The sequence below is a fragment of the Pseudophryne corroboree genome, chromosome 2 (genome assembly GCF_028390025.1).
Source record: "Pseudophryne corroboree isolate aPseCor3 chromosome 2, aPseCor3.hap2, whole genome shotgun sequence".
Lineage (NCBI taxonomy): Eukaryota > Metazoa > Chordata > Amphibia > Anura > Myobatrachidae > Pseudophryne > Pseudophryne corroboree.
In genome coordinates this window covers 388,481,448-388,501,129 of record NC_086445.1, presented here as the reverse complement: position 1 = coordinate 388,501,129, position 19,682 = coordinate 388,481,448, and the positions used below count along the sequence as shown (strand labels likewise).

Here is a 19,682-nt window from a genome sequence, read left to right as displayed (position 1 = left end):
GGACTCACTGCTGAGATCTGCCTGGTGAGATCCCAACAGCTGCCATTCCATCAGACGCGATAATATATGTATTCCCGGAAGACATCACACCAGGATGTTAACTTACCTTGCCTGCCAGAGGGACACCCAAGGAGGGCACTAGTTTAAACTGGCACTTGGTTTCTGCTGCTGACAGAGGATGCAAGCTCCTGAAGGAGGCATTGGACTGGCCATACATTCCTTGCTTGCTACCAGGATGCGGACTCGTAATGGAGGGCAAGTGACTAACAGTTTTGATCACATATTTGTCCCAGAGGGAAAGCACCAGCAGCTTAAAAAAAACAAAAACCCTCTCATTTCCCTGCCTGACTTTGCACAAGTCTAAGTTCAGCCGGCATCCCTCACGGACACCGAACTCTGACTTCATTACATCCCAGCCAGTGTTTTGATTTTCTTAGGATTTCCAAAATCACCTTCCTTTTGAAGAGCATCACAGACAAGGTACACAACATCCTGCAACTATATTTAGCAAAAAACTAGTTTTTGTTTGGTTTGTGAAAGTTACCAGAATAGCACTAACAAGTATGCTATCATTGCAACACAAACTAATACTAACCTGTTTAATATTTCAAATGTTTTTTTTTTTACAATATGTTCCTTTCTTCTCGAGTTTAGAGCTAGGGTCCAGTTGTAAATAATCTGCAAAATATTGACTTGTTTAGTAACAAAAAACAATTGGAATTGCTCACAAAGCTGCCCATACACCAAAAGATGTATCTTCCAATCTAGCTGGTTGGAATGAAAATCTGGTAATGGATGGGAGCAAATTACATGGATGGGAGCAAATGACAGTTGACCATTTCAAATGGTCAACTGTCATTTGCTCCCATCCATTACCAGCTTTTCATTCCAACCAGCCAGATTGGAAGATACATTTTTAGGTGTATGGGCACCTTAGTCATCCAGAGGTATAATTACAGAATAAAATCCTTGTTTGCATAATTCACTAGTAACTGTTATAAAAGTGTATATGATATATATATACATACATGCACACTCATACACATATATTTTATATATATATATATATATATATATATATATATATATATATATATATATATATATATATATATATAATGTGCTAGTTATAGAAATATTTAGTGTTGTATATTTTACACTTGCACATATACAAGTTTTTGCATTTAGCCGCCAACCTGTGTAGGACGACGCCTTCTTGAAAAAGGATCCTCAATTTGTGCAATCTGTATGATGATATATTCCTCATTTCTTTTGTCGATCAAATCCCCAGCAAATGGTCCATCAACTTCCAGTTTTAAGAGTGCAGAGTTTTGAAAATCTGTAAGATTTGCAGCTTGTAGGGTTAAGTTAAGGGGTTTTAAAGTGGAAAGTCATTTAAATGTTTATTACCTTCTATTTATAAAGCACCTCAATTTTTTACACAACACCAACATTCATGGCTTTGGTCAAAATGCAAAAATAAAATTGGAGTAGAAGTCTTAATGTGCAATACAGACATATGGAATCAGAACAGGCACAGTGAGGAGGCGGTATTGTAAAGGAAGAAAGGAAAAACAGAAAAGTACTTACATTTGCCTAAAGGAGGTATACTGTATATTTTTTAGAATGATTCAAACTTTAAATAATAGCATTTTAGCAATGTTTAGCAAGTCAAGGCTTATGTGCAAAGAGATACAAGAATGCAGAACTGTGAATAACTTTGTATGCAAGAAAGTATTTTTAATTAAATCCTGCTGGAAATCAGAAACCAAATACAATGATTGGCAGAGAACTGCAACAGTAATAAACTCATAGAGAATACAACATATAAAAGTTTATACTATACAAAAGTAATTTGCATTTAATTTAAAAAATAAATAAAAGATTTGAAAAAAGGCACTTACTCCTACTGTAACCCATATGTGGTTAATCTGTATACATTAAAAGAAACCTTTATGCCATTGAGTTTCTGCACCTGGAACTACACAGCTCACAAAGATACCCAACAGTTCTATTGACTAATTTCAATATATAGTACAGAGAACTGGATTATAGCAGGTAGTTCACAGCATTCTGGAAAATCATCAATTTATTCAAAATAGAAGGCCAAGAATGAAAATTATATGTGTATAATATAGGACTGGAACAATCATCTCCCCTAGATATACATTATTAACATTTTCTTCACCAAGGAAACAAATTCCTTTAGAAAAATATTTTTCCACTTTTGGATAGTGCCTGTAGCATATAATTTGCTATGTATATTTAGAAACACAACATTTGTAAAATATTTTTCTAAGACGACGAAAGTGTTCACATGCTTACTAAAGTATTGTACCCAAAACAGACATCACCAAAATTGGCAAGGAGGAGAATTTGTAAATGTTTTAAAGGGATCTATTTACTAAGCCTTGGAGAGAGAGAGAACATTCCAGTCAATCAGCTCCTAACTGCCAAGTAGCTAGTTCACCTCTCTCTACAGATTAGTAAATAGACCCCAAGTACCATTAATCAGTGGTGGACAAACTTTTTGTTCAATTTGCTAAGCCTTGGATGGAGATAAAGGGGACAAAGATAAATTACCAGCCAGTCAGCTCCTGTTATTTTTTTAACACAGCCTGCTGCAAGGCAGTGAGGGCCTGACTGGTTGGTACTTTATCTCCATCTACTTTATCTCCCTCCAAGTCTTAGTAAATAGACCCTTGGTCATCAAGGAGCACAAACTGTTCATGTTTTCCAGGCCACCTGTGAATTAAAAAAATGTGACCATTTGTCATACACAGTGCCCCTGCCAGGTGACTGGAAAACTTGAACTGTTGGTGCTCTAAACATAAGAAACCAGGTCAAGTTCCCAATGCTCTGCAGTGGGCCAACAGTTAAGCAAATGTAATAATTCAGAATTCTTCATAGTAAAATTTTAGAAACTCTTAATATAGAAACTCTTAATGTAACGTATGACTGAATGCACTGGTGTGGGTTCATCTAGTAACATTTTATAAGTGGCCATTGCCATATTGAAACAATGGGAACTACTGTAGAATGCATTAACAGGTTTAAGCCATTGAAATGAAACTGCAGCAGTGGATTCAGATTAAAAACATTGAATTTCAGGCATACAGTACCAAAAACATACCAGAGGTTTCTACTTAGATTTTGGGGATCACTAAATTTTTAATTGCAATGTTAACTTTAAACCATGTTAATTAAAAAGTAGTTGTGTTCAAGGTGGATAGTAAATCTAAAATCTTAGAAGCCATACCAAATAAATATCTTAATAGGATTACTCGATTTAATGGTTGAAAGAACCTTATAATTTTCACAATGATACAAATTGGAATAAAAGTTTTTGGAATTGAACACCATTCCAAACAGCAGTAGTGATAGACTGGATAGCACAAACACGCCATCTACAACACAAGTGGAACCAAGCAATTCATGTAAACAAACTACATCTATTCTGCAGATTAGTTTGGCATTGCATGATGGATTAAATATTTGCCAAGTCTACTTTCAAAATACATACCGCAGATATAATACAGTTCACATTTTTAACTAGCAGAAGGGAGAGACAAAAGGGTTTGCAATTAGTCTCAAGTACTCTTCTTCAGTAGTATTATTAAATCCTGATTGATTTAGAATGAACTATATTTGAGTATACTACAACAAAGTGACAATTTGTGTTGGATATCCATTCACCTCTGGCGGAAAAGATAAAATCAAGCTTTTCATATATTTCAATAAGGGCTATATAATTTGGATGAGATAGAGAGGAACAGCTTTGTGAACAGAGTAATTTTCTGATTTAAAATTAATTCAGTAGAAGGAGATCTCAGACAGTGAGAAAATGAATGCGTGTCACGCTGAGGAGTGGTAGAACCATTATGTATCACCTTAAATTAAACTGCACTGCACTCTCTGCAGAGCGGAAATAGCAACTGACAAAGGGATACAGTAGCTTTCCAGAGATGACAGGGCCAACATCTGCCAAGGGCTGCTTTTATCAGCATAAGTGCTAAACAGGATCTGCAGCAAAACAACAAATATGTAATTAACAAATTATTTATGCACAGAAATAGATGTTCTAATCACCGCAATGCAATCAAACTGATACTTCACTTTACCAAAAAGTGTATACAGACGACACAGAGAAAACAGAATAAAAACACACAACCTGAATCTTTTGCATTATATTTTTGATCTTTTCTAGTGTCAGAGCGGCATTGACCATTGCATGTGAATTTTCCACAATGTGTGTGTATATATGTATATATATATATATATATATATATATATATATATATATATATATATATATATATATATAAATTTGTGTGTTAAAAATAGCAGTCAGGGATATCATGCTCAGAAAATACATTGTGTAGTCTGTAATCCACAGTTCCTTCACATGTGGTGAGCTGCACCAACTTATTCAGACATAACATTCAATAAACTATACAAAACTTAGAGTATGCCACTATAACTCTTAACAAAACTAACCACCTGACATTAAACATGCACAACTGAAAGGTAACTGCAGTCATGGTGTTAAGTTTGATCAGGAATCCTGTTTAACATCTAAGTGAATACTGGAAATGAACACAACCATTTTCACACACCATACGTTCTTCATTATGGATAGCTGTGCACATCGCATCATTATATTGCAGAATCTCATGAAACATTTAAACAACCAATTAAAACATTTAAGGCCCTATTTATCAAGCTTTTTTTCCACAAAATGATGTAGAAACTAAAGTTTCTGCATAATTTTATGGTTTGTTGCTATGTACTTATAGCCTAATGCAGGAGTTTTCACTGAAATATTCAGCAGAAGGCTAATTGGCACTGCAGATCACAGTACCCAGTACCATCAATTGAATCTAAATTCTCCTATGTACCAATCTCTGAAAAGTGGAGCTTTTCAGAGTTTGGCCACATTAGTTTATGCCATCTTCAGATGTCATAAGCAGCTTTGAGCCTATTGAGGCATGGTTGCAAGAGAGAGTTTCCCCCTCCTGCCGCCTCCCTCCAGTGCCAGCTGCAATTTTGGAGACTAACACTGTGCTCAAACGTAGTGGCAGATTCCAGAGGAGTCTTTTGCTACCGCTGTCCTTGCAGGTTTCACTTAGTACATAGCAGGGATATTTTCATTAAAACTGAAAATATCCGCTGCGAAACAATGTTAATAATCGCATCAGTTTGGTTATTAATACAGAGGCCCCTTACACCTTTATTTATTAAATAATGCTATCACGTACTGAAAACTAACAATCATCATTGCAGGCTTTTTTTGAGGCTATTCATTAAAATATATCTTGTGGGCACCGATAAGAGGATGTATAAGAGGAAGATCACGGCAGTGAAGTGATAGTTGTTGAAGTGATAGTTGTCGTCACACATAAGTGTAATATTATATTTTAAAAAATAACTATGAAAGTGGAAGGAGTACTGCTAGAGAGGAATCACAGAATTCCTCTCCTGTAATATTACCTCCATTGACACACAGCAGCTTACGTCTATCACATAAACATGGCTTTAGCCAAAGAGGCACACAGAAAAAAAAAAAATACAGATGCATGCACACTCTAAGCACTAGCAACGTTGGTAATCAGAATAATTATAAAAACTCTGCAATTTCACATGGAGTAAAATTGAGATTCTTAGCATAATCTTTGGCCAAAAATATGGCCCACCTATCACAGCCAGGTGACTTCATCAGGTGGGGCATGTGGCCGGGCTGTTCGGGGCATCATTCTTGTAACACTTAATGTAACACTTTTTAACACCCGATTGACTACTTCTCACCTATACAACACTTTTAGCACTTAGGGCCTAATTCTGAGTTGATCGCAGCATCAAATTTGTTAGCAGTTGGGCAAAACCATGTGCACTGCAGGGGAGGCAGATATAACATGTGCAGAGAGAGTTAGATTTGGGTGTGGTGTGTTCAATCTGCAATCTAAATTGCAGTGTAAAAATAAAGCAGCCAGTATTTACCCTGCACAGAAACAAAATAACCCACCGAAATCTAACTCTCTCTGCACATGTTATATCTGCCTCCCCTGCAGTGCACAAGGTTTTGCCCAATTGCTAACAAAATTCTTGCTGCGATCAACTCAGAATTACCCCCTTAGTTGCTACTTCTTATTAAAGTAACACTTAAACTGCTACTTCTTACTCGTGTGATGCCTTGGGGAGGTTGGGCTGTGCTAGCCCAGGGGGTTCTGTGCTCTGGACTTGACCTTAGGAATGTTAGGGACCCACCTGATGAAGTTACCTGGCTGCTGTAGGTGGGCCTATTTCTCTTACGTCCTAAAGGATTCTGGGGTCCACATTAGTACCATGGGGTATAGACTGGTCCACCAGGAGCCATTGGCACTTTAAGAGCTTGAGAGTGTGGGCTGGCTCTTCCCTCTATGCCCCTCCTACCAGACTCAGTTTAGAAAATGTGCCCAGAGGAGCTGGTCACAGCTAGGGAAGCTCTATTGAGCTTTTCTAGTAAAAGTTGTTTTTTAGAGTTTTTTTTATAGGAGGCTGTTGGCAACAGCCTGCCTGCAGCAAGGGACTAAGGGAGGGAGCAGTGTCCGCCCTGCGGGGTCTGAGCCACTGACTCCGCTGACTGGACACTGAGCTCCAGAGGGGTCGGATCGGTCTCCGCCACAGGGGACCGCTCGCTCCCAGCAGCATGCCACCAACCCCTTCCAGATGCTGAAGAGTGGTGAGTGAGCCACCGACCCCCCTAGCAAGCGGGTGGCCGGTGTGAAGATGGCAGCAACGGGGAGGGAGCGCAGTACTAAATGCGCTCCTGGGAAATTTCAGAGGCACATAGTGCAGTGCTGTGAGGGGCTCCCTGGGCCAGCGCTTACCCCCACACTGGTCAGCAAGTCTGTCAGGGTCCGCGGATCTCAGCCAGCAAGTTTTGCCTCAGGCCCAGAGGCGGAACTACCGGCAGTGCAGGCAGTGCACTGCACTGGGGCCCGCCTCTGTCCAGGGGCCCAAGCATGTAATGAGTCAAACTGACTCATTACATGCCGCTGTGCGCTGCAGGCAACCGCTGCCCGCAGCGCACAGCCGCCCGGAGATAGGAGCTGAGCAGCGGTACAGACGGGGGAAGGAGGAGGGAGCCGGAGGACGGAGCCGCAGCAGCGCTTTGTTACTGGTGGAGGCGCTGCTGCTGCTGCTCCTCTGCTTCCCTATAGGCTGTCTTCCGAGAACAGCCTATAGGGAAGCAGAGGGGCAGCAGCAGCAGCGCCTCCACCAGTAACAAAGCGCTGCTGCGGCTCCGTCCTCCGGCTCCCTCCTCCTCATTCTCTACTGCCCGGGAATCGTCGTCTGACGCAGCTGCACCGAGGAGCCTGAGGGTAAGTATAATTCTTCTTTCTTTCTTTCTTTCTTTTTCTTTCCTTCTTTCTTTCTTGTGCCTGCCTGCCGCAATGTGTAAAAAGGGGGGACTACCTGCCGCAATGTGTAAAAAGGGGGGACTGCCTGCCGCACTGTGTAAAAAGGGGGGACTGCCTGCCGCAATGTGTAAAAATGGGGGACTACCTGCCGCAATGTGTAAAAAGGGGGGACTGCCTGCCGCAATGTGTAAAAAGGGGGGACTACCTGCCGCAATGTGTAAAAAGGGGGGACTGCCTGCCGCAATGTGTAAAAAGGGGGGACTACCTGCCGCAATGTTTAAAAAGGGGGGACTGCCTGCCACTATGTGTAAAAAGGGGAATCTGCCTGCCGTAATGTGTAAAAATGGGGACGCTGTCTGCCGTAATGTGTAACAAGGGCACGCTGTCTGCCGTAATGTGTAAAAAGGGCACGCTGTCTGCCGTAATGTGTAACAAGGGCACGCGGTCTGCCGTTATGTGTAAAAAGGGGTAATCTGCCCGACGCTATGTGTAAAAATGGGGAATCTGCCTGCCGTAATGTGTAAAAAAGGGGGGCTGCCTGACGCTATGTGTAAAAATGGGGAATCTGCCTGCTGCTATGTGTAAAAAGGAGGAATCTGCCTGCCGTAATGTGTAAAAATGGGGACGCTGTCTGCCGTAATGTGTAACAAGGGCACGCTGTCTGCCGTAATGTGTAACAAGGGCACGCTGTCTACCGTAATGTGTAAAAAGGGCACGCTGTCTGCCGTAATGTGTAACAAGGGCACGCTGTCTGCCGTAATGTGTAACAAGGGCACGCGGTCTGCCGTAATGTGTAACAAGGGCACGCGGTCTGCCGTAATGTGTAACAAGGGGTAATCTGCCCGACGCTATGTGTAAAAATGGGGAATCTGCCTGCCGTAATGTGTAAAAAAGGGGGGCTGCCTGACGCTATGTGTAAAAATGGGGAATCTGCCTGCTGCTATGTGTAAAAAGGAGGAATCTGCCTGCCGTAATGTGTAAAAAAGGGGGGCTGCCTGACGCTATGTGTAAAAATGGGGAATCTGCCTGCTGCTATGTGTAAAAAGGAGGAATCTGCCTGCCGTAATGTGTAAAAATGGGGACGCTGTCTGCCGTAATGTGTAACAAGGGCACGCGGTCTGCCGTTATGTGTAAAAAGGGCACGCTGTCTGCCGTTATGTGTAAAAAGGGCACGCTGTCTGCTGTAATGTGTAAAAAGAGGAATCTGTTCGCTGTAAGGTGTAAAAGGGTCTCTACCTGGTGTAGTGGTGCTACTGTGCGGCGTAATTTGAATAATGGAGACTACTGTGTTGGTATTATTTTGTGGCCACACCCCTTCCCCACGAAGCCACGCCACTATGTATTTTTGCGCGCGCCTACGGCGCGCACTGCCCCCGGGGTGGACTTGGATGGGGGGGGGGGCCCAAAGCATTTTGTCGCACCTGGGCCCACCGCTTGCTTGTTCCGCCACTGCTCAGGCCAGTATAAAATCTGAAGAGCGTGAAGACAGCGCCATTACGTGGGAAGAGCTTCTCCTCAGAGCGGACCCAGCAGAATGTTATGTCCAGATTTTGAGGACCCAGCAGCGTTCCAGCGCCATTTTCTTGCCTGCACAGCGCTGGATGGAAGAACAGGCTCCTCCACAGCAGCTCCAACTGTCTGTACACGGTACCAGGGGGTTGTAGACAGGAGGAGAGGCTGTAAAATGACTGTGTCTCCTATTAAGGGACACAGTCTGCGCTGGTAAGGGGTTTCCTTTTACTGAAAGTCTTGTATTGTGGGTTGGCTCCGATCTCTGTGTCTCTATCTTGCCTTTCTTGGGGGGGAAACTCTGTCTGCATGTGTGTGTGTGTGTGTGTGTGTGTGTGTGTGTGTGTGTGTGTGTGTGTGTGTGTGTGTGGTGTTTGGTGGTCTCCTTTACCTATGTCCAGGGACACTGTCATATGCTGCAGAGGATTTAGCCTCCCAGGATGATCCCATTCAATGTAATCAGGATAGCACTGGTTTAGCACAGATACCAGCAAGGGAACCAGAGTGGTTTTCCTCTATCAAATCTTGGATTTCTCAGATTTCTGACAGGGTTGCTAGTAATGAATCTGCAACTCATGTATTACAGAGCTCTATGGCCTGTGTCTGGTACCTCAGGACACCTTGCTCTATACCCCCACAAACGTGCGCTTGTGCATGTCACACAAGATGACACGGATACCGATTCTGACACTACAGATGGTGATGGGGATGTGTTTCATGGGTCCGCATCTCTTGCAAGGGGGGTGCAATTGTTGATAGTGGCAATGAGGGATGTGCTAAATGTTAATGATTCCACACCTGAGCAGGTTGAGGAGGCTTTTTTCACTGAAAATAATAAAAGCCTCGCTAACCTTCCCTGCGTCAAAGGAGTTGAATGCTATATTTGAAAAAGCATGAGAAAAACCATAAGAAAAAGTTCCAGATCCCTAAAAGGGTCCAGGTGGCTTTTCATTTCCCTGAGGATAGGAAAAAGTGGGAAAACCATCCGATCGTTGACACATCTGTGTCCAGACTCTCAAAGAAGGTGGTTTTGCCTGTTCCGGGATCTACCACCTTAAAAGAACTGGCAGATCGAAAGATTGAAAACACGCTTAAATCAATGTACACTGCTTCTGGGGCCATATTACATCCCACTATTGCTAGTGCATGGATTGCAAAAGCAATAGGGAAGTGGTTGGCTACCTTACTTGAGGATTTGGATACGATGGATAGGGATGACGTGCGTTGTATTTACGCAACATACATGATTCTGCAGGTTTTATGGTAGAATCCATGAAAGACCTGGGCTCCATAGCTGTGGGAATTTCTTCCATGTCTGTTTCAGCTCGTCGGGGACTATGGCTGCGCCAGTGGTCGACCGACACGGAATCCAGAAGTGTGGAGTCCCTACCCTATACAGGTCAGGCTCTCTTTGGGGAAGCTTTAGACACGTGGCTATCCACCGCTACAGCGGATAAGTCTACATTTCTTCCCTCAGCAGCACCTGCTCTGAAGAAATCCTCCTCTTTAGCTGCACTGCAGTCCTTTCGGCCTAACAAGCCTAGAAAGGCCAGAACATCCAATACCTTCTTTAGGGGAGGTCGGGTTAAGTCCAAGAAACCTGCCGCTTCAGGTTTCCAGGAACAAAGGCCTGCTTCAGGTACCCCAAAGTCCTCTGCATGACTGTGGACTGCACGCCCCGGTGGTGGGGCCAGTAGGAGCGAGACACTTCAGTCATGTCTGGGTATCGTCTGGCCTGGATCTTTGGATGGTAGATCTTGTGTCTCAGGGATACAGGCTGGAATTTCAAAGTCTCCCTCCTCATCGCTTTTTCCAAGTCAGGCTTACCAACTTTGTTGGAGGACAGCACTATACTACAAGATGCTGTCCAAATGCTGGTAGAGGCACAGGTCATTGTGCCAGTAACACCTCACATGCTGAACAAAGGTTACTATTCGAACATTTTCGTGGTACCGAAACTGGATGGTTCGGTCAGGCTCATTCTGAACCTAAAATCATTGAACCCCTTTCTAAAGAAGTTCGAGTTCAAGTTCAAGATGGAGTCTCTCAGGGCAGTGATATCAGGTCTGGAAGAAGGGGAATTCCTGGTATCACTGGATATCAAGGATGCGTACCTCCACATTCCGATCTGGCTGTCGCATCTGGCTCATCTCCGCTTCGCATTGCTAGACTGTCATTTTCAGTTCCAGGTCCTGCCATTCGGCCTCTCCACAGCACCGAGGGTGTTTACCAAGGTGATGGCGGAAATTATGATGCTCTTCCGCAAGCAGGGTGTGATCATCATTCCATATCTGGACGATCTACTGATAAAGGCATCATCCAAGGAGAAGCTGCTGCAGTCCACTGCTTCAGAGTCACGGTTGGATTCTGCACTTTTTGGAGCCAACCCAGAGATTGTCATTTCTGGGAATGATCCTGGATACAGAAGTGCTGCGGGTGTTTCTTCCGCAGGAAAAGGTGTTGGTGATACAAGCTATGGCCCGGGATGTCCTGAAGCCACCCCAGGTGTTGGTTCATCAATGCATTCGCCTATTGGGAAAGATGGTGGCCTCTTACGAGGCTCTCCAGTACGGGAAGTTCCGTGCTCGGACCTTCCAACTGGATCTCCTGGACAAGTGGTCGGGTTCTCACCTTCACATGCAGCAGAAAATGTGTCTGTCGCCAAAGGCGAGGGTTTCACTTCTCCGGTGGCTCCAATTGCCTCACCTCCTGGAAGGCCGCAGGTTCGGGATTCAGGACTGGGTCCTTCTAACAACGGATGCGAGCCTCAGGGGCTGGGGAGCAGTCACTTAAGGAGTAACCCTCCAAGGACGGTGGTCAAGCCTGGAAGCTGGCCTGCCCATCAACATTCTGGAACTAAGAGCCATCTACAATGGTCTTCTTCAGGCGGCACCTCTTCTAAGAAATCAGGCCATTCAAGTGCAGTCAGAAAACGTAACAGTGGCTTACATAAACCGACAGGGCAGAACGAAGAGCAGAGCGGCAATGGCAGAGGTGACAAGAATACTCCTCTGGACAGAAAAACACACGTTAGCTCTGTCAGCCATCTTCATTCTGGGAGTAGACAACTGGGAAGCAGACTTCCTCAGCAGACACGATCTCCATCCTGGAGAGTGGGGCCTCCATCCGGAGGTGTTCAAGGAAATAACGGATCCTTGGGGTTTACCCCAAATAGACATGATGGCCTCTCATCTAAACAAGAAGCTTCAGCGTTATTGTTCCAGGTCGAGGGATCCACAGGCAGTGGCAGTGGATGCCCTGGTGTCTCCGTGGGTGTTTCGGTCAGTGTACGTGTTTCCACCACTCCCACTCATACCAAGAATCCAAAAGCTCATACGGAGAACAAGGGTTCAAGCAATCCTCATTGCCCCAGACTGGCCAAGAAGGGCTTGGTATGCGGACCTTCTGAATCTACTGCAAGAAGAGCCGAGGCCTTTTCCTCTTCGGGAGGACCTGCTGCAACTGGGGCCGTTCGCCTATCAAGACTTACCGTGGCTACATTTGACAGCATGGAAGTTGAGCACCTGATTCTTGCTCGGAAGGGCATTCTGAAGAAGGTTATTCCTACCCTCATACAGGCTAGGAAAGGGGTAACGTCTAAGCATTACCATCGTATTTGGAAGAAGTATGTATCTTGGTGTGAGTCCAAGAAGTTTCCTACAGTGGAGTTTCAACTGGGACGTTACCTCCTCTTCCTGCAAGCAGATGTGGATATGGGTCTGAGGTTGGGATCTGTGAAGGTCCAGATTTCAGCCCTATCCATTTTCTTTCAGAAACAATTGGCTGCCCTCCCTGAGGTTCAGACCTTTTTGAAGGGAGTTCTGCTTATCCAACCTCCCTTTGTACCGCCTACGGCACCTTGGGACCTTAACGTGGTGTTGCAGTTCCTCCAGTCGGATTGGTTTGAGCCTCTGCAGGAGGTGGAGGTCAAATTCCTTACATGGAAGACGATCACTTTGTTGGCCTTAGCATCTGCTAGACATGTGTCCGAGCTGGGTGCTTTATCCTGTGAAAGCCCTTACTTGATCTTCCACGAAGATAGAACTTATCTCCAGACTCATCAGCAGTTTCTTCCGAAGGTTGTGTCGGCATTTCATATCAACCAACCTATTGTGGTGCCAGTGGCTACTGTCTCCTTGATTACATCAAAGTCCTTGGATGTTGTAAGGGCTCTGAAGATATGTGAAGAGAACTTCTCGTCACAGAAAGTCGGACTCTGTTTGTCCTATATGATCCCAAGAAAATTGGGTGTCCTGCTTCTAAGCAGACAATCTGTCGCTGGATCAGGTTCACTATCCAGCACGCTTGTTCTACGGCAGGACTGCCGTGTCCAAAATCTGTTAAGGCCCACTCTATTCGTAAGGTGGGGTTTTCCTGGGTGGCTGCCCGGGGTTTCTCGGCAGCACAACTTTGCCGAGCTGCAACTTGGTCTGGGTCGAAAACGTTTGCAAAGTTTTACAAGTTAGATACTTTGGCCTCTGATGATGTGAAGTTGAGTCAATCAGTTCTGCAGGAGCCTCCGCACTCTCTCTCCCATTCTGGGAGCTTGGTACATCCCCAAGGTACTAATGTGGACCCCAGCATCTCCTAGGACATAAGAGAAAATAGGATTTTGGTACCTACCAGTAAATCCTTTTTCTAGTAGTCCTTAGAGGATGCTGGGCACCTGCCCAGCGCTTTGTTTTCCTGCAAATGTTATTTGGTTCAGTACAACTTTGTTTTAGTTGAGTACCGCATTGTTACTTGGTAAGTAATGTTTCAGCTGTTGCTGAGTAGTTCAAGCTAGTGGCTTGACATGCATTGTATGTGTGAGCTGGTATGAATCTCACCACTATCTGTGTATAATCCTTCTCTCGAAGTATGTCGTCTCCTCGGGCACAGTTTCTAGACTGAGTCTGGTAGGAGGGGCATAGAGGGAGGGGCCAGCCCACACTCACAAACTCTTAAAGTGCCAATGGCTCCTGGTGGACCCATCTATACCCCATGGTACTAATGTGGACCCCAGCATCCTCTACGGACTACGAGAAAAGGATTTACCGGTAGGTACCAAAATCCTATTTTTTTTGGCCAAAAATTATTCTAAGAATCTCCATTTTACTGCACGTTAAATTGCATCGTTTATTGTAATGATTACCAATGTTCTTAGTGCTTAGAGTATGCACCTGCACTTTTTTTTTCTTTCTATGTGGCATGATTGTACCTCTTAATATGCTTAAGGTGTGCAAGTCCAGTCCTCCTCCCCCTCTTTAGCCAAAGGAAACAAGCTTAGAAAAGTGCAACTTTTTAGACTTTGATAAATTGGGGCCAGACTGTAATTTCCATTGAAAATGACACTCCTTTGGCTTCCACTTTTTCTCTGTTCAACAAACTCCACACATCCTTTCTTGGCCTTTAACTGCCTTTCCCATTGATATCCTTATGTTACTTAAACCTCAACATTTTCTAAATTGTGCTTATGATCTTACTACAGTACCTACCACTTATCCCCCTTTCTATTAACGTCACACATTTCCCAAGTCTGCTATGTTATATGTTATGATTATCCTCAGTTCAACCATCATCTTTATAATGCAACAGTCCCTTTCTTCATTTCTAGGCTAACTCGGAAATGGAAAGCAAAGCAAATAACTTTGCACCTTGGCAAACCCATGTTCACTGCAGGTGCCGATACCGAGAGCTTCCTGGTTGATCCTGCCAGTAGCATATGCTTGTCTCAAAGATTAAGCCATGCACGTGTAAGTACACATGGCCGGTACAGTGAAACTGCAAATGGCTCATTAAATCAGTTATGGTCCCCACACTAGAGATGGTGTGTATGCTCACAAATTAGAATCAGACCCTTTAGCTTTCAACATGCAAATATTACTGTGGCCTGTGTTACCTTACTGGGGTACTGCAACTTCATTATCTTTCATCCTACATATGATCATATGTACAAAGAAACAAAACAATTCAGCAATTGCCCTGGGCCAATTACAGATCTCTCAAATCAATTTACACACTGAACAGAAGTGGTGTGCTCATAGGGGAATATTCATTATTAGTACAATAAAAAACAAAAAATTAAAATGCCACTCTAAAAGATTATCACATTCATAGTCTGTTTAAGTGAATAATAAAAGATTTGAATAGGAATTTGGGGAGGGGAGGGGGGGGGGATGAGAAGACAAAAAAATAGAAACCGAATGTAAATTGTGGTTTCCAAATGGTTGTAGGGTTCATCTAGGTGGAAAGTAATACTGCACCATTATACAAAGAGATAGGGCAAATGAAAGGTCACCTGTAATTTTAAATCTACACTTTAAAATAGCACAGAGGTGCTTTGGGCTATGAGTAATGTTTGCAGATGAGACTCACCGAGCAGACAACTACTATGATGAAGAGTCCAGTTATCTTCAGGTTTCTTAATACACACCTTGGAAGAGATTATGCAGTGAAGATTAAAATAAATATCAATGACAGAATTGGTGAAAATCCACTGGCAAGCAGTTATTTTACGCACTGTCATCATGTGCACTTACTGTATATCAGGTAATAGTCTACTCCATATTTTCCCATTAAAAATTGAAATCAATCTACTGAATTTACACAGAAAACTGAAGTTCTTACAAATATTCTAACTCTTCTAGCCAGATGACAAACCTTTTATCTAGTCAGCACTTTCTTTACATGTGACATCACGCACTAACAATTCTTAGCTATTTGTATCATATGACTGACATGCATTTTTTGTAGACCAATTAATCCAATGCATATACCCAAAGGCACCACAATATTGACTACAATGGCTAAAAGTTAACAAGACGTGTTAGTTTAATGTATATGGCCTCTCTTAAGTGCGTTAACTGTATACCTTATTAGCATTCACCAATTTCAGTACTCTTGTATCACAATGTAATATTCAGGAATAGAAAAGCTCAATACAGTATCTCCTCACCTAGGCATGCTATATTTATAGTCTATGCCTTACCTTAGTTTGGAAGAGTTAAATTTCCCTTGAAGGTTATCAAACCGTTCATATTTTTCAGATGATGCGGACCGAGACAGGCTGCCAACTTCACTACCAAGACGACATCGTTGTTCAAATTCGGAAGAACTATTCTCCCATGATTCCCCACCACAGATGAATTCTGCCCTAAAAAGTAAACCAATTTAAACATAATAAATATAAACACTAATAAAATTATACTAAACAGTACAATTATAGTAATAAATACTACTGGGTCCGTGCTGATAATGCAGTTCTTTAATACTAAAACTACCAATAACAATTTAGAGAGGACTTGGTTTTTCCTTATAAGACGACATTTGACAAATAAATGAAGCGGGGTTTGTCTACGTTTTAACACTTACAGTAAGTGGTCTTTGAAAGCATCACTTATGTTACATACATACATCTGTTTGAAAAAGTTATAAAATAAATGTAGCTACTGAATTCTCTAAGATTCTCACTCCTGTAGTTTATGCAATACTTTTTATTGATTAAAGGGAAAAAGATTAGGACAGCAAGCTGAGCAAATCAAACTTTCTGGATGGCATATTGTTATTCAGAAGCAGACATGTCTGATTTTATACACTATTCACCTACAATGACCATCATCCTGACAAATATTTCTTATTACTGTACATGCATTTATCGAAATGAGTCAGTACAGCTTCTAAATAACAACCTCGCTGACAAACAGCAAGGAAATACAATTTAACATACATTCTCTCTCTTTGCTTCTCTCCCACAAAAGGATTTAGAAGTGAATATTTTTAGATTGCGGACATGGCAATATGCCTCTAAATTGAAATAGAATAATACACGTTGTCAAAGTGACATCTCACCAAACATTTGATGTTTCAGGACTTCACAGCACCCTTATTCAAGGCAGTGTTTTGAAGCATTTTAAAGACAATATTTGATCATATATCCGTTTCAACAAAAAAAAAAAAGAAAAGATAATACATACAGTACTATGGTTATTTCCCTACCACTCGCATACTGTATATTGCAAGATGCCCAGTGCAACAAAGACCTTCCAAAATAAGCAGTGTACCATATCTTCCATTAAATAAATGTACGTCTTAGTTGCATTATTTGCAACAGGGTACAAGAGACAATAGGCTGCAACTTTAACCACACAGGTATTTATTTTACATATGTACAAAGCGGCAGATGATGAACATCAGAACTTAGCATGGGGAAAAGCCCCCCCCCCCCCTTTTTTTTTTTACACAGATTCAGACTTATTTGGTAACTATTGAAAATGACCAAAGCTACATCTTAAAATGAAGGAATTTTCCCTAGAAGTTATCATAAGGAATAAATAACATCTGTTATAGCCTGTCAGGATACCCGAGTGTAATGGTGAAACAAAAAGGCCCTTTATTTACATCTTCATACTACACCGGTCAGTTTCCCAGCTCTTCCTCACTGCAATCAATTAGCCCTGTATACTAGAAGTCTTAAAGCCCAGTACTCACGGGCCGATCAAGGAGAGATGCGTGCTGAGCGAACCGCTCAGCACACATCTCTCCTGCCGCTCAGCACAGCGCGATCTGTGCCGAGCGTGCGGGGGGAGACGGGGGGGCCGCTCACTTCACCCAGCGGGTGAAGTGAGCGACCCGCTAGATTGGCCTGCATGCAGGCCAATCTAGCAGCGGCGATAGCGATGTGCGGGGCCGCGCATCGCTATCGCCGAGGGGGCTACACACGGAGCGATCCTGCCGATATTCTAAGCAATCTAGTCAGATTGCTTAGAATATCGCTCCGTGAGTACCCCCCTTAAGTCTGAGGGAAGATGTTACAAGCCTTTTAGAGAGATAAAGTGGAGAACTGCCCATAGCAACTAATCAGGTTCTAACTGCCATTTATGTAGCACAGCCTATCCCTCTTGAAGGCTTGCTACATCTGCCCCTAATGTGTGGTGCTAGAGAGAGCATACATCTTATAACAAGTAGTAGCCCCAATTAAGAACAAAGCACAATTTTACACACAGTACACAAGAGAGGGTGTGCCGAAAATTCCAATCCTAAACGTGTTATTACAACAAGTGTGATATATTTTTAGGGGAAAGAAAACAGACTTCCAGAGGACGGACCTTGTGTGTTATTGCAGATGCACAGCATGTCGACGTATAATCAGCTCCATCCTCCATGCTAGAAGAACGTGCAACTGAGAGTCTGCAGCGACACTCACATAGAGACTGCGTTACCGAGGCCAGTGACAACATATAGTTCCACTGCACCACCACAGCCATACTGCTGCATGAATGGAGCCAGTGTGCATGATCCACTGCCAGCATATTGCTCCCACCTGTTGCACACCACCTGCTCTCCCTTATACGTTCCTTGCTGGATCTAGCGTACCTGCTGCATTAATCCCTTTGTCATCCTGTAAACCTGTTCCAACTGGTCAAAAACCGAAGACCTGGTTAAGTTATCTACTATGTGGTCTAACCTCCATCATACAGAGAGTTGCTACTCATTCTGTAATACAGGATCGTCCTGTAAATGACAGGGACATGCTTTGTCCCATATTGATTCAATACAGGACACAGTTTGTCCTGTTTTTAAGTCTGGTGCACTTCTGGTATAACATACTAGTCTGGTGCAAGCGACTGGCGCGACTGGAGTGTGTGTGTGATACAATGCTCTCAGCTCTGCCTCCAAGTCCAAAAGTGACAGCAATTTCAGCCTGTAATGGTGCTGGCCTGTGTGAAGTGTCGGTCAGCATGATTAAGTCATACACTGCACGGCCAGCCAGCCTTCCAGCAGCAGCACACATCCTGACCACCCACAATGTGGAGTGCAGATGCTGTAAGGACAGATGACCTGTCCCTGGACCCTGCTTTACCCTGCCTCTCTGCCTGCCTTGTGTATGAATGGTTGCATGGCATTTGGCACTGTCCTGCCCCGGCTGGGCGGTTCTGAGCTGGAGGCTGCCACTGACTGCAGAAAAGATGCACAGCACAGCCTGGCAAGTTGGCTTGATCCATTACTTTCAAATTCCTTGCCCAGGACTAACAAGGTGAGACATTGGAGGCTGGAGTGACAGACGAGGGGGAAGGGGCTGGAGTGATAGGGAAGCAGAAGGCTATATTCATGGAAAAAGAGGCTGGGGGAGACTCTGGGCAGGAGAAGGCACCAGTCTGGTTGAACCTCTGTTGTAGGACTACATTGACATCGTGCATTGGTTATATTCCTACGCAAACAGGAATCTTCCCGGCCCATATGATATCTTACTAGAATGGTGACTACCAACTATAAAGAGTGTTATGGTAGACTTACCATTGTTAACTTTTTCTGCGAGGTACATTGGTACCACAGGAAAACATCAGGGTGTAGAGTGGATCTTGATCCAGAGGCACCAACAAGCTAAAGCTTTAGCTGTCCCAGGATGCATTGGGGCCTCATCTATAAACCCTGCCTCCAGGCACTGGAGCTCAGTTTCGTTAACCAGTCAAATGCAGGAGCAGGCAAGAGAGAAGGCAGAGGTTAGTCAAATAGAACCACATTCTCACGACAGGAGAAGGCACCAGCAGCTAATGCCATACAAACCCATAGAAGCTAGGTGCATCAGGGTAGGCGCCCTGTGGAACCAATGTACCTTGCAGAAAGAGCGTTAACAATGGTAAGTCTACCATAACTCTCCTTTTCTGCAGCAGGAAACATTGGTTTCCACAGGAAAATATCGAGGATGTCCTAAAGCAGTTCCTCAAGGGAGGGAATGCGCCTTAGCGGGCATGAGAACCCAGCGTCCAAAGGAAGCATCCTGGGAGGTGGAAG

The 19,682-nt window shown here is 43.6% G+C and overlaps 1 protein-coding gene across 2 annotated transcripts in view; it reads right to left on the bottom strand.

Annotated features, from left to right (window-relative positions):
* The window catches only part of OCA2 (OCA2 melanosomal transmembrane protein), a 414,138-nt gene that overhangs the window by 312,078 nt on the left and 82,378 nt on the right, over nucleotides 1-19,682 (bottom strand). For both annotated transcript variants that reach the window (XM_063953301.1, XM_063953302.1), the window contains 5 exons: nucleotides 15,880-16,044; nucleotides 15,267-15,324; nucleotides 3,951-4,023; nucleotides 1,197-1,354; nucleotides 596-678 (listed from right to left, as the gene is read on the bottom strand). In XM_063953301.1, the coding sequence (XP_063809371.1) occupies nucleotides 596-678; nucleotides 1,197-1,354; nucleotides 3,951-4,023; nucleotides 15,267-15,324; nucleotides 15,880-16,044 (537 nt within the window). The remainder of the gene's footprint in view (nucleotides 1-595; nucleotides 679-1,196; nucleotides 1,355-3,950; nucleotides 4,024-15,266; nucleotides 15,325-15,879; nucleotides 16,045-19,682) is intronic.